General features: G+C 44.8%; 1 protein-coding gene across 1 annotated transcript in view; it reads left to right on the top strand.

The window, feature by feature from the left end:
- nbeab (neurobeachin b) overlaps nucleotides 1–13,771 on the top strand; it is a 793,085-nt gene that overhangs the window by 83,739 nt on the left and 695,575 nt on the right. Inside the window, exon 9 of the mRNA XM_060943557.1 lies at nucleotides 7,543–7,740. Within this exon, the coding sequence (XP_060799540.1) occupies nucleotides 7,543–7,740 (198 nt within the window). The remainder of the gene's footprint in view (nucleotides 1–7,542; nucleotides 7,741–13,771) is intronic.

Here is a 13,771-nt window from a genome sequence, read left to right as displayed (position 1 = left end):
AAGTAGCCTATTTACTGTTGTTGATGTGGGTCACTTGCTGTTAGCCAATTCACTTTCTCGTACCAGGAGAGCTGAAAGGAACGAGTATTATTCCCTACCTTTTTCACCAAGTCAATTTGAGGCGTTGGTGTACCCTGCTCTTTAATTTTAATTTTTTCCTTGAAAGGAAGACTGGCAAATGGCTTCGCCAAAATTAAATCAGCAATGCTTGGCATCCGTGCGCAGCTTTCTTGCTAGCTGACTAGCCCCCTCAAGTTCAAGTTCAGTCACTCAAATAAACGACATTTCTGGAACTAAGATAGCAAACTTGACAACACTATATTTACACTTTATTTACAATGAAAATATATACAAACTAAAAAAGCTGGTAGAAAGCGTATGTAATGAATGAAATTGAAATGTAAGCTGATCTCTTACAATACACCACAGCACTTGCGAATCCGCATGGGACTGAACTGAAATTCACCGCTGCCTGTCTATATTTGAAACGAACTGTCAATCAAAGAAACTATCCGGCCGCTTTCACCAATCACCAGTCTCCTCGCGGAAACTGACATGTCCCTCATACTCTGAGGCTCGGAGTCCGTGGGCGGGCGTTTTCGCAGTATTTGTCCAATAACCGTCTTGCATTTTGAGATTGAAAAGTGCATAGCTCCCAAATGTCATTGAAGTCCACTGACGCTGGGAGTCCGTGGGCGGGCGTTTTCGCAGTATTTGTCCAATAACCATCTTGCATTTTGAGATTGAAAAGCGCATAGCTCCCAAATGTCATTGAAGTCCACTGAGGCTGGGCTGCATCGCGCTGTCACGAGGGGGAAAAACTCACGCACACATTAGGCGAACTGGGGAAAGTTATAACGGAATGATTTCGCACTGGAGTTAGGTTGAGCACATATATTTCTATGATTCTGGATCTGAAATAGCAATGTTATAAGGTCGGCTATAACATAAGCCTAGCGCAATTCATCCTACACGATGTTCGTCATTTTTAGAGGAGGCTGAGCCTCCCTCGTTGTCTTAGAGCAATCGCCCGTGCTTACTGCAGTGTCCATCTTCATGGTTACTCTAAGGGGCAACATCTAACGTCAGATGTCATCTAAAACCTGATTGGTTGAAAGTAATTTATGTGAATACAAACTGTCCCAAGTCTCCCCCATCCCAACTCATCTCATCTCATTATCTCTAGCCGCTTTATCCTGTTCTACAGGGTTGCAGGCAAGCTGGAGCCTATCCCAGCTGACTACGGGCGAAAGGCGGGGTACACCCTGGACAAGTCGCCAGGTCATCACAGGGCTGACACATAGACACACAACCTGGGTGCGATTTGCTGGGGGGGATGGTGGGGATCATCCCCCCCTCTGGTTTTTATCTCTGCTGAAAAAAAATCCTCGGGGACAACCCCGTCAATAAAACAAACAAACCAAAAAAAAAGTTGACATGACAGGCATGTTGTGACACAGTTTTCTATGGTCTACATTGCACTCACTTTCAAAATGACCCGAAGTGGCAGCTTTGATGTTCACGAACGTCTAGGGTTGCCAACCGTCCCATATTGGGCGGGACATCCCGTTTTTTGGGTAATTTTAATTTGTCCCATCAGGTACAGATCCTGCCCCTCACTCCAATGCTGTGGTGTAAATTGCGTAATTGCCATGAGAAGCGCTATTACCGCGAGTCGCGGTCATCTGCGATTTAAAACCATTCACTGTTGCCATATCCTGAATTTTTAAGCTATACTGACAAAATAGGCATCAAATTAAACTAGAGCAGATGGTGCAGCCAGTGGATACAGCCTAACTGTTCGATAAGGATAGCAGATAGCTTAAAAAAAAACCTTCCGAAACAGGATAGACCTCAGTCTATAGTAGGGGAGCTTTTCTGCCTCACTCCTGCCTTTGTGATGTCTTTCTCTCTTCTTCTTCTGCTAGCATTGCAGAAGGTTCTTAGGATTTTCAAATGGACAATTAAGCAAATATCAGGGTTTTACAGCTACAGCAAATCATTTTTCAGTTTATGACATTGCCTTCATAAATATGGCCTGATGAATTATTTGGCCAAAGTTTAAAAGAGAAAAATGAGACAATAATATTAGAATTGTTTGTTATTTTGCATTAAGTTACTTAAAAAATCCATTAATTGGTCTTAATTTTTAAAAGCTCTATTTTAGAAATGAATTTGTAGTGGCCTACATTTGAAACCCTCACCTAAAGGCGATTCGGTACTGTAACTATTTTGGGGCGCTGGGGTGCGTGTACAGGGCCTGTACCGGTACTTGTCCACACCCGGAACAAAGTGTCCCTCATTTGGATATGAGAAAGTTGGCAACCCTACGAACATCCCCAGCAAATAGATGCATTGTAGATAATCAGAGTGTGAACGTGGATTTAGCACCATGAATCACATCCTTACTGATGAGCGCAACAGAATGAATGTATCCACACTGACAGCCTTCTTTTCCTCGCTGTCAATGGGCCAGACGTGCGTTCCTTCCCTGCTGAGAAATTCGCAGAAATGTGGATTAAAGAAGGGCGAAACGCGGCGGATAGCGCATCGACGGGAAAGCAGAAAAGGCCACATGAACTGCGCCATCAGAGCAAACTGTTCATTTAGTATTTACATATTATTCAAACTGCTCATTTAGTATTTACATACATATTTTAGTGATTTTCGAGTCACTGTCCATTTAATCTGGAGGGAGAGAAACATCACAGCAACGCGACAAGCAATGCGAACTTTGTTGTGTGTTAGTGTTCGTGTATTTAGTCAGAGAGATAGGAAGATGAATTTACTATATCTGGTTTAGTGTTCGTTTTCATTTAGTGTTATTCATTTGATATCATCGGATGTTATTGAGCTGTTAGCCTATTGTTACCTTAATTTTGTGACGTTTCACGATTAAAAAAAAAAAACATCCCCCCTTCTGGTTTTTTGACAAATCGCACCCTGCACACAACCATTCACACCTACGGTCAATTTAGAGTCGCCAGTTAACCTAACCTGCATGTCTTTGGACTGTGGGGGAAACCAGAGCACCCGGAGGAAACCCATGCGGACACGGGGAGAACATGCAAACTCCACACAGAAAGGCCCTCGCCGGCCACGGGGCTCGAACCCAGACCTTCTTGCTGTGAGGCGACAGCGCTAACCACTACACCACCGTGCCGCCCCAACTCTCCTTTACTATTTGTCTTTTTGTAATCCCACGCTCACCCAGAAGAGGGAGAAGATTTCTCCCTCATGTTGTTAGGGTTTTGCTGGGATTCAAACCTGGTTCGCTGGTGTGATAATCCAGCAAACCCCCACTAGGCCACCAGGGGGATGACTCAAATGCAGAGGCGTGAGGCGGAAGTAGAAAAAGTATCAAAAGGTTTATTTACAATATTTACACTATTTACAATCCAAGGCAAAAACAAAAGTATAATCCAAACGCTCAGAAGATAACCAGGAAAAAGTTCAAAGAAACAAAGAACCAAAAAACCAGAAAAGAAGAGGCAAAAATACAAACGCTCAGAGGATCCAAAATGGTAAACACAAAGTCCAAAAAGTCCAAAAGAAAGCAAAGTACAAAAACCACAAAGCCACGGGCGAGGAAATCAGAACAGAGGTTACTGGAGCTAAACATAGCACAAAGACTCCAAGAGGACTGAACTCAGGGGTATAAATACACAAACTAATTAAGGACAGGGCGGGGCAGGAAACAGGCAATAAGACAAAAACAAAACACAGAACACGGTGGTGACCTCTAGAGGCCCAAAACAAACATGGCCAAAAAAGGAAATAACAGTGGCCTCCAGAGGCCAAAACAGTCCCAGTCCTAACTCATGTCATCTCACAGGGATTTTCTCAGGGACGTGGATCTAAATTTACATCCAGATTTACACTAAATAAAATCAAACCGAATTACTCCACAGTCAAACTCACTAAAATTTTGTCAAACGCAACTGAGTGAGCACTGATGAATGCTTGAATCTCTGGTCTGTCTGCTTTTTATGACACAGTGCAACCATTTTGCACATGACTTGATGGAGTGGCTGGTTTGTGTGAAGCTGTTGAATCAATTTGCAGCCCAGTGTTCACATTGTAAGGACTGTCTCATTGTGTAAATCCATTGGCTTCTGTCTGATAATTGCTGTAAATACTTTAGCAGTACGAAGCCGTTGGTGAGATTTTAGTTTTCTGTTTCGTATTTTCCAGAGCCACCCATTGTTTTGTCATCCTAACACCTCAGTGCTAAATCCAGCTTCATTTTTGTGGTGCAGTGTGGGGGGAAAAAAAATCTCAACCCACAAACATACCAAGCTGCAGTCTCGTAAGAGTAATGAGTCGCAGAACCTCCAGGAATAATTCAGCCTACTCTCGTTTGTAGAGGTCTTCTTCTCCTTTTTTTGGGGCTCCTTGTCCTATAATAAACCTCAACATACCTACATTACATTTACATCTTATCCAGAGTGACTTGATGCCACTGTTGAAAACATCCTCACACTACTCGTGCAAATGGTCTAACACTGGATTCAGCTAATATGTCACAGTGCGGGCGGCACGGTGGTGTAGTGGTTAGCGCTGTCTCCTCACAGCAAGAAGGTTCTGGGTTCGTGGCCGGCGAGGGCCTTTCTGTGTGGAGTTTGCATGTTCTCCCCGTGTCCGCGTGGGTTTCCTCCGGGTGCTCCGGTTTCCCCCACAGTCCAAAGACATGCAGGTTAGGTTAACTGGTGACTCTAAATTGACCGTAGGTGTGAATGTGAGTGTGAATGGTTGTCTGTGTCTATGTGTCAGCCCTGTGATGACCTGGCGACTTGTCCAGGGTGTACCCCGCCTTTCGCCCGTAGTCAGCTGGGATAGGCTCCAGCTTGCCTGCGACCCTGTAGAACAGGATAAAGCGGCTACAGATAATGAGATGAGATGAGATGAGATGTCACAGTGCGAAATTTCCAACCTCTGACTCAGAAAAAAAAAAAAAATACAATGGATATTCCATTATCCTGGAATTCCAACTCAGGAATTAGGGACGGTCTCCTTGACCTCAAGTTCAGTAAGTGAATCAACATGGCTGCTCACAGGATGAACAATAAACAAAGTCATACTTCTTAGTAGGCATATCAGATGAAAATTCAAATTCAATCCATATTGCTTGAAACTGCTCTCGTTGAATTCAGAATTTAACGCAGAACAGCATGCTTTTTACAGAATTAAGATATGTTTTCCTGTTCTTGAGATATTACAAATCAAAGATTCAAGAAACGGCTTAATTTTTAGAAAACTGTCGCAATACTGTCTGAGGATCACATGGTCCAAAATGGGTCTCATTAACCAATGAGATCAAATGTTTGTTTTTTTTCTGAATAACTTTTTTTAATTTTCGAGATATTTACATGGAAATTGGCACGTACATAGATGGTTGTATACTGAATACAAAGTATGAAAAATTAGTAAAAGCAAATGATGCAAATTAGTATTACATATGCTAATTAGGCAAAAAAAGGTTAAATCAGTAAACTCAATAAAAAGATTAATAAAAGATTATTTCTAATCCCCTCTTTGTGCTCTGTAGGCCTTTGCATTTCTCAAAAGTAGGGCCTACTAGTGTTTAGATTAAATATTATAAATGATTACTTTGATTAATATTTGCAGCTTTCAAGGCGAACCTTGAAAAACTGCGTGATCCACATCCAATAAACAATTCACATTAACTGAACTGAAATTGACACTCATGTTTCTGACTTCAGGTTTTTTAAAATCTCATTCCGACCACGAAGATCTCAATATTTTTCATCAAAACAACTACAGTTATATTCTGAAATCGTTATTTATTTACATGAATCAGTTTCATTTGAAAAAAAAAGTAGGTAAAGCTATGAAAAGTCACTTCAAAAGTCTCTTCTGAATCATAACATCAAAACTAGCTGACGGAAAATTTTGTTGAATCCTTCATCAGAAACAGTGAGAGCGAGAGAACATCCCTATAAAAGTTATCTGATTGATATTCGGACACCGATCAGAAGAGAGAGAGAGAGCCTGACCGCTTTCCCGTGACTCAAAAAGAAAAGTTTCCTGATGGCAGTTTCCTGACGTCCCGTGAGCAGAGTTTTTACTCTGTTGTACCGACTTCAACCTGCCGTTACTCCCAAAGTACTGAACAGATCTTAACCAGATACATTTCTTTGGAAAGCAGAGATTATAAGCTTTTTAATGATAGTATTCATGATAGAAAATATTCAAGGGTTAAGCAATGACAGATTTGAAACTTAGATGAGCGTCTGCATGGACAATTTTCACAGCACGGCCAGCGAGTGTCTGATATACTGACTCTTAGCTTTAAATGAATTATACTGTATATACAAATATAGGCTTTGGATCTGTCAATATACAAACATATTTGCTTGTTGAATCTGTAAGCGTGACGATACAGGTCTCTGTTTTGAGATTGTGCCCTCCACAATTATTGGCACCCCTTGTAAAGGTTAGTAGAAAGGGTTAGAAAAAAATCAAAATCCACCTTTTGGTGAAGTTGCTTCATCTCCTACTGAAAAAAAAAAATGGGAAAAATCCAACCTTTAATTGAAATACATTTATTCAGAGAAAAACAAATCCCTCATCAAGAAATAATTGTTTAAAAAAAAAAAAAACACGTGCTACTGGGCGGCACGGTGGTGTAGTGGTTAGTGCTGTCGCCTCACAGCAAGAAGGTCCTGGGTTCGAGCCCCGTGGCCGGCGAGGGCCTTTCTGTGTGGAGTTTGCATGTTCTCCCCGTGTCCGCGTGGGTTTCCTCCGGGTGCTCCGGTTTCCCCCACAGTCCAAAGACATGCAGGTTAGGTTAACTGGTGACTCTAAATTGACCGTAGGTGTGAATGTGAGTGTGAATGGTTGTCTGTGTCTATGTGTCAGCCCTGTGATGACCTGGCGACTTGTCCAGGGTGTACCCCGCCTTTCGCCTGTAGTCAGCTGGGATAGGCTCCAGCTTGCCTGCGACCCTGTAGAACGGGATAAGCAGCTAGAGATAATGAGATGAGATGAGATATGTGCTACTATTATTTGTACCCTTCCAATTAATACTTTGTACAACCTCCATTTGTGAATAAAACAGCGCTGAGTTTCTCCGATCACATTTTATGAGGTTGGATAAAACAGAGCAGGGCGTCTGAGACCATTCCTCTTTACACAACCTCTCCAGATCATCCAGGGTCCAAAGTAGGCCCTCTCTTGCGCTCTCTCCTTCTGCTCTTCAGCTAACCCCGCAGGCTGCCGATGTTTGCAGTAGAAGTGCAGACGTATTGAATTAGAAGCGATTGAAGTGTTATTCGAGAGCAGGACCAATACGACAAATGATGACTCAATTACTGCATTCCACAGCTGCCCTCTTCAACTCCAGCCATGATGGCTTTTACTCACCTCATTCATAATTCATCATACCCTTGAGGCGTTGCATGATTTTAATCACATAAAAGAAACCTGCTGTTTTAGGTTGACATGAACTGGTTGATTCCTGGAGCTGGTTCTTTGTTGTGATGAAACTTTCTTATGCCCTCTGTCTTTGTGTCCCCACAGAGCACGTTTAAGTTTAAGTCGGAGAGCGATATCCATCTGGCTGAGCATCATAAGCAGGTGTTATATGATGGGAAGTTAGCCAGCAGCATCTGCTTTACCTATAACGCGAAAGCCACGGATGCTCAACTGTGTCTGGAATCCTCTCCCAGAGAGAACGCCTCGATCTTCGTCCACTCGCCACACGCCCTCATGCTACAGGTGAGTGTGGCTGTGTGTCCATGGTGGTGAAATATTTCTATAACTTAGGTTTAAGCATAGATACACTACCAATACCACAGCACTGCTGAATTCTCTAATCAGGAGTGGGTTTCCTGAAAGCCTCTTAAGGCTAAGAGCATCTTTAATTACCTCTTAGGATCCATCATTAAGCTAATGTGGTTTTCCCAAACAACGTCATTGGCAAAATAGTTCTTTAGTTCGCTCTTAACTTATGATTGACCTGGATCACTCTTTCATAACAAAGAACGTCTCCTCATAGCTGAGTACACAGAATGCTCATGCGCCTCCGAAGGACTCTCCACAGTCAGTGGGCGGAGTCTGGTGTTCAATTATTTTTCTTGTACATTGCAATTACATCGAGTTAATTATTAAATAAATATATGCAGAACATGTTATAGAGTTATGTATGGATATCGTAATGTCACATTGATATCGCCACTTTTTAATCAAATTTAACTCCATTAGATGAGTGATTATCTCATTTAGTGTCATAAATGAGACAAATTTTTGCACCTGTTACACTGTGTGTGTGTGTGTGTGTGTGTGTGTGTGTGTAAAATATATAAACTTATTCTATCCACATTCACTGGATATGAGCAATCGTGCGCTCTGATTGGCTACTCTACTACCAGGATATCAGCTCGTATACCGTGAGTAGAGAAAAGCAAAATGGCAGAGCGTGTTTCGAGAACGAAATAAAAACACTACTTGAAAAAAAAACCCAAAAAATAAAAAAAGCAAGAAAACATAGAATAAAAGTATTTGATTGAAAGAATGTATCTTTTCTATTTTTCAAGAATTATTATTATCGCATTTTTCACAAATTGCTCCTGTCATTTCACCAGTTTGTTTCCATTCTAAGCAGAAATGATTTTGTTGGACGTTTTGTATAACGTTTTTATTCATCAAATTTGCTAAAAATAAAAATGCTCTGTTTCCCAAAATCCAGTGAATGTGGATAGAATAAAACAGTTATTCCACTCAATCTTGTCATACATGGCTTATAGACAACTCGGTGCTACGCGCCTCGTCAGCCATCAGCTCATGTACGACTCGATTTTGTGGAATAACTGTTAATGATACTGTATGTAAGAGAGAATATTGCCAACTTAGCACTGTGGATAACAGTTGAAATAATCCTGACTGTATGTTTGGGTAACAGTGAAATGAGCGAGCTCAGGGAAAACATTTACTTAATTATTTAGCTTATTATTTGCTTATTCATTTGTGTGAACATTTGTTCATTTAATTAAAAATAAACACACTTGGAATAAAAAAAATTATTGTCCAAAAATGTAAAATAGTTTCAATTATTAATTAATTACCACATATATATGTAATGTTTAATGACACGACAATATATTCACATATTCAACACTATATTTCATTGTTTTTTGGTTAAAAACGAACGCCGTGTGTACTCATCAACTGGATTTAGCAAATACTAATGCCTTTATTGGGGACGCGTGCTGCAGAGAAACTCTTCACAAAGTTACTCTTCATACTCCTTCTTCTTATGAATGAGTTCGGGAAAACCACGTACAGAGACAACGTTCTTTGCTTAAGAGTGTCTTTAAACGCTTTCTTTAGCCTTAAACTGCACCGTTACCAGGAAAGCCACCCCTGTCTAAATCAGAAGGTGTTAATTTTCTTGAACAATAGCTCTGAGACTAGGTCCGGATGCAAGGCAAACCACAGGTCTATATTAACATGATGGATTTAATCCCAACTTATACCCTGTCCACACTAGGGATTTTGTACCGATACGAAACTACTTTCGTACCGCAACACCTGTCCACACTAGCAACTATACCGGTACTGTAACGGTATAACTGTATCGGTACGAAAGCCACAAATGTATGGGTTTCGTACCGGTACAGTATCGGTACTGTAGCGCTTCGCTGTAGTGTGGACAGATGAAGCGGCTCTGTATCGGTACAAATATAATGCGCAAGTGCAATGAACCATTCCTACGTCTTCTGGGTTATTCATACAATACAATACGCCCGTGCTTTCCAGCTGTAAATAAAACGTCAAAAAATGGCTCAAAACGACTGTGGAGCTACATGGAGCAAAGAAAGGGGGGAGAAAGGGAGAGGGGGAGGGAGGAAGAGGGGAAAAGGGAGAGAAAGGGAGGGGAAGAGAAGGAAAGAGGGAGAAAGGGAGGGGAAGAGAAGGAAAGAGGGAGAAAGGGAGGGGAAGAGAAGGAAAGAGGGAGAAAGGGAGGGGAAGAGAAGGAAAGAGGGAGAAAGGGAGGGGAAAGGAAGGGAAGAGGGAGAAAGTGAGGGGAAGAGAAGGGAAGAGGGGAAAGGGAGGGGAAGAGAAGGAAAGAGGGAGAAAGGGAGGGGAAGAGAAGAGAAAGGGAGGGGAAGAGAAGGAAAGAGGGAGAAAGTGAGGGGAAGAGAAGGGAAGAGGGGAAAGGGAGGGGAAGAGAAGGGAAAGAGGGAGAAAGGGAGGGGAAGAGAAGGAAAGAGGGAGAAAGTGAGGGGAAGAGAAGGAAAGAGGGGAGAAAGGGAGGGGAAGAGAAGGGAAGAGGGAGAAAGTGAGGGGAAGAGAAGGGAAGAGGGAGAAAGGGAGGGGAAGAGAAGGGAAGAGGGAGAAAGGGAGGGGAAGAGAAGGAAAGAGGGAGAAAGGGAGGGGAAGAGAAGGAAAGAGGGAGAAAGGGAGGAGAAGAGAAGGGAAGAGGGAGAAAGGGAGGGGAAGAGAAGGAAAGAGGGAGAAAGTGAGGGGAAGAGAAGGAAAGAGGGAAAAAGGGAGGGGAAGAGAAGGAAAGAGGGAGAAAGTGAGGGGAAGAGAAGGAAAGAGGGAGAAAGTGAGGGGAAGAGAAGGAAAGAGGGAGAAAGTGAGGGGAAGAGAAGGGAAGAGGGAGAAAGGGAGGGGAAGAGAAGGAAAGAGGGAGAAAGGGAGGGGAAGAGAAGGAAAGAGGGAAAAAGGGAGGGGAAGAGAAGGAAAGAGGGAGAAAGGGAGGGGAAGAGAAGGAAAGAGGGAGAAAGGGAGGGGAAGAGAAGGAAAGAGGGAGAAAGGGAGGGGAAAGGAAGGGAAGAGGGAGAAAGTGAGGGGAAGAGAAGGGAAGAGGGGGAAAGGGAGGGGAAGAGAAGGAAAGAGGGAGAAAGGGAGGGGAAGAGAAGAGAAAGGGAGGGGAAGAGAAGGAAAGAGGGAGAAAGTGAGGGGAAGAGAAGGGAAGAGGGGGAAAGGGAGGGGAAGAGAAGGGAAGAGGGAGAAAGGGAGGGGAAGAGAAGGAAAGAGGGAGAAAGGGAGGGGAAGAGAAGGAAAGAGGGAGAAAGTGAGGGGAAGAGAAGGAAAGAGGGAGAAAGTGAGGGGAAGAGAAGGGAAGAGGGAGAAAGGGAGGGGAAGAGAAGGAAAGAGGGAGAAAGTGCGGGGAAGAGAAGGGAAGAGGGAGAAAGTGAGGGGAAGAGAAGGAAAGAGGGAGAAAGGAGGGGAAGAGAAGGGAAGAGGGAGAAAGTGAGGGGAAGAGAAGGGAATAGGGAGAAAGGGAGGGGAAGAGAAGGGAAGAGGGAGAAAGGGAGGGGAAGAGAAGGGAAGAGGGAGAAAGGGAGGGGAAGAGAAGGGAAGAGGGAGAAAGGGAGGAGAAGAGAAGGGAAGAGGGAGAAAGGGAGGGGAAGAGAAGGAAAGAGGGAGAAAGGGAGGGGAAGAGAAGGAAAGAGGGAGAAAGTGAGGGGAAGAGAAGGGAAGAGGGAGAAAGGGAGGGGGAGAGAAGGAAAGAGGGAGAAAGGGAGGGGAAGAGAAGGAAAGAGGGAGAAAGAGAGGGGAAGAGAAGGAAAGAGGGAGAAAGAGAGGGGAAGAGAAGGAAAGAGGAGAAAGGGAGGGGAAGAGAAGGAAAGAGGGAGAAAGGGAGGGGAAGAGAAGGAAAGAGGGAGAAAGTGAGGGGAAGAGAAGGAAGAGGGGGAAAGGGAGGGGAAGAGAAGGGAAGAGGGAGAAAGGGAGGGAGGAAGAGAAGGAAAGAGGGAGAAAGGAGAGGGAAGAGAAGGAAAGAGGGAGAAAGTGAGGGGAAGAGAAGGGAAAGAGGGAGAAAGGGAGGGGAAGAGAAGGGAAGAGGGAGAAAGTGAGGGGAAGAGAAGGGAAGAGGGAGAAAGGGAGGGGAAGAGAAGGGAAGAGGGAGAAAGGGAGGGGGGAAGAGAAGGGAAGGGGAGAAAGGGAGGGGAAGAGAAGGAAAGAGGGAGAAAGGGAGGAGAAGAGAAGGGAAAGAGGGAGGAAAGGGAGGGGAAGAGAAGGAAAGAGGGAGAAAGTGAGGGGAAGAGAAGGAAAGAGGGAAAAAGGGAGGGGAAGAGAAGGAAAGAGGGAGAAAGTGAGGGGAAGAGAAGGAAAGAGGGAAGAAAGTGAGGGGAAGAGAAGGAAAGAGGGAGAAAGTGAGGGGAAGAGAAGGGAAGAGGGAGAAAGGGAGGGGAAGAGAAGGGAAGAGGGAGAAAGGGAGGGGAAGAGAAGGGAAGAGGGAGGAAGGGAGGAGAAGAGAAGGGAAGAGGGAGAAAGGGAGGGGAAGAGAAGGAAAGAGGGAGAAAGGGAGGGGAAGAGAAGGAAAGAGGGAGAAAGGGAGGGGAAGAGAAGGAAAGAGGGAGAAAGGGAGGGGAAGAGAAGGAAAGAGGGAGAAAGTGAGGGGAAGAGAAGGAAAGAGGGAGAAAGGGAGGGGAAGAGGGAGAAAGGGAGGGGGAGAGAGGAAAGAGGGAGAAGGGAGGGAAAGAGAAGGAAAGAGGGAGAAGAGAGGGGAAGAGAAGGAAAGAGGGAGAAAGAGAGGGGAAGAGAAGGAAAGAGGGAGAAAGGGAGGGGAAGAGAAGGAAAGAGGGAGAAAGAGAGGGGAAGAGAAGGAAAGAGGGAGAAGAGGGAGGGGAAGAGGGATAAAGTGAGGGGAAGAGAAGGGAAGAGGAGAAAGGTAGGGAAGAGAAGGGAAGAGGAGAGAAAGGGAGGGGAAGAGAAGGGAAGAGGGAGAAAGTGAGGGGAAGAGAAGGGAAGAGGGGGAAAGGGAGGGGAAGAGAAGGGAAAGAGGGAGAAAGGGAGGGGAAGAGAAGGGAAGAGGGAGAAAGGGAGGGGAAGAGAGAAGGAAAGAGGGAGAAAGTGAGGGGAAGAGAAGGAAGAGGGGAGAAAGGGAGGGGAAGAGAAGGAAAGAGGAGAAAGGAGGGGGAAGAGAAGGAAAGAGGGAGAAAGGGAGGGGAAGTGAAGGAAAGAGGGAGAAAGGGAGGGGAAGAGAAGGAAGAGTGGAGAAAGGGAGGGGAAGAGAAGGGAAGAGGGAGAAAGGGAGGGGAAGAGAAGGAAGAGGGAGAAAGGGAGGGGAAGAGAAGGGAAGAGGGAGAAAGGGAGGGGGAAGAGAAGGGAAAGAGGGAGAAAGTGAGGGGAAGAGAAGGGAAGAGGGGGAAAGGGAGGGGAAGAGAAGGGAAGAGGAGAAAGGGGAGGGGAGAGAAGGAAAGAGGGAGAAAGGGAGGGGAAGAGAAGGAAAGAGGGAGAAAGGGAGGGGAAGAGAAGGAAAGAGGGAGAAAGGGAGGGAAGAGAAGGGAAGAGGGAGAAAGGGAGGGGAAGAGAAGGGAAAGAGGGAGAAAGTGAGGGGAAGAGAAGGGAAAGAGGGAGAAAGGGAGGGGAAGAGAAGGGAAAGAGGAGAAAGGGAGGGGAAGAGAAGGAAAGAGGGAGAAAGGGAGGGGAAGAGAAGGAAAGAGGGAGAAAGGGAGGGAAGAGAAGGGAAGAGGGGAGGAAAGGGAGGGGAAGAGAAGGAAAGAGGGAGAAAGGGAGGGGGAAGAGAAGGAAAGAGGGAGAAAGGGAGGGGAAGAGAAGGGAAGAGGGAGAAAGTGAGGGGAAGAGAAGGAAAGAGGGAGAAAGTGAGGGGAAGAGAAGGAAGAGGGAGAAAGGGAGGGGAAGAGAAGGAAAGAGGGGAAAAAGGAGGGGAAGAGAAGGAAAAGAGGGAGAAAGGGAGGGGAAGAGAAGGAAAGAGGGAGAAAGTGAGGGGAAGAGAAAGGAAAGAGGGAGAAAGTGAGGGTGGGGAACGAAACGTAAGCTGCCCAAGGGACGA

This window comes from Neoarius graeffei, chromosome 17 (genome assembly GCF_027579695.1).
Source record: "Neoarius graeffei isolate fNeoGra1 chromosome 17, fNeoGra1.pri, whole genome shotgun sequence".
Taxonomy (NCBI): Eukaryota; Metazoa; Chordata; class Actinopteri; order Siluriformes; family Ariidae; genus Neoarius; species Neoarius graeffei.
This window is presented reverse-complemented; position numbering and strand designations above follow the sequence as displayed.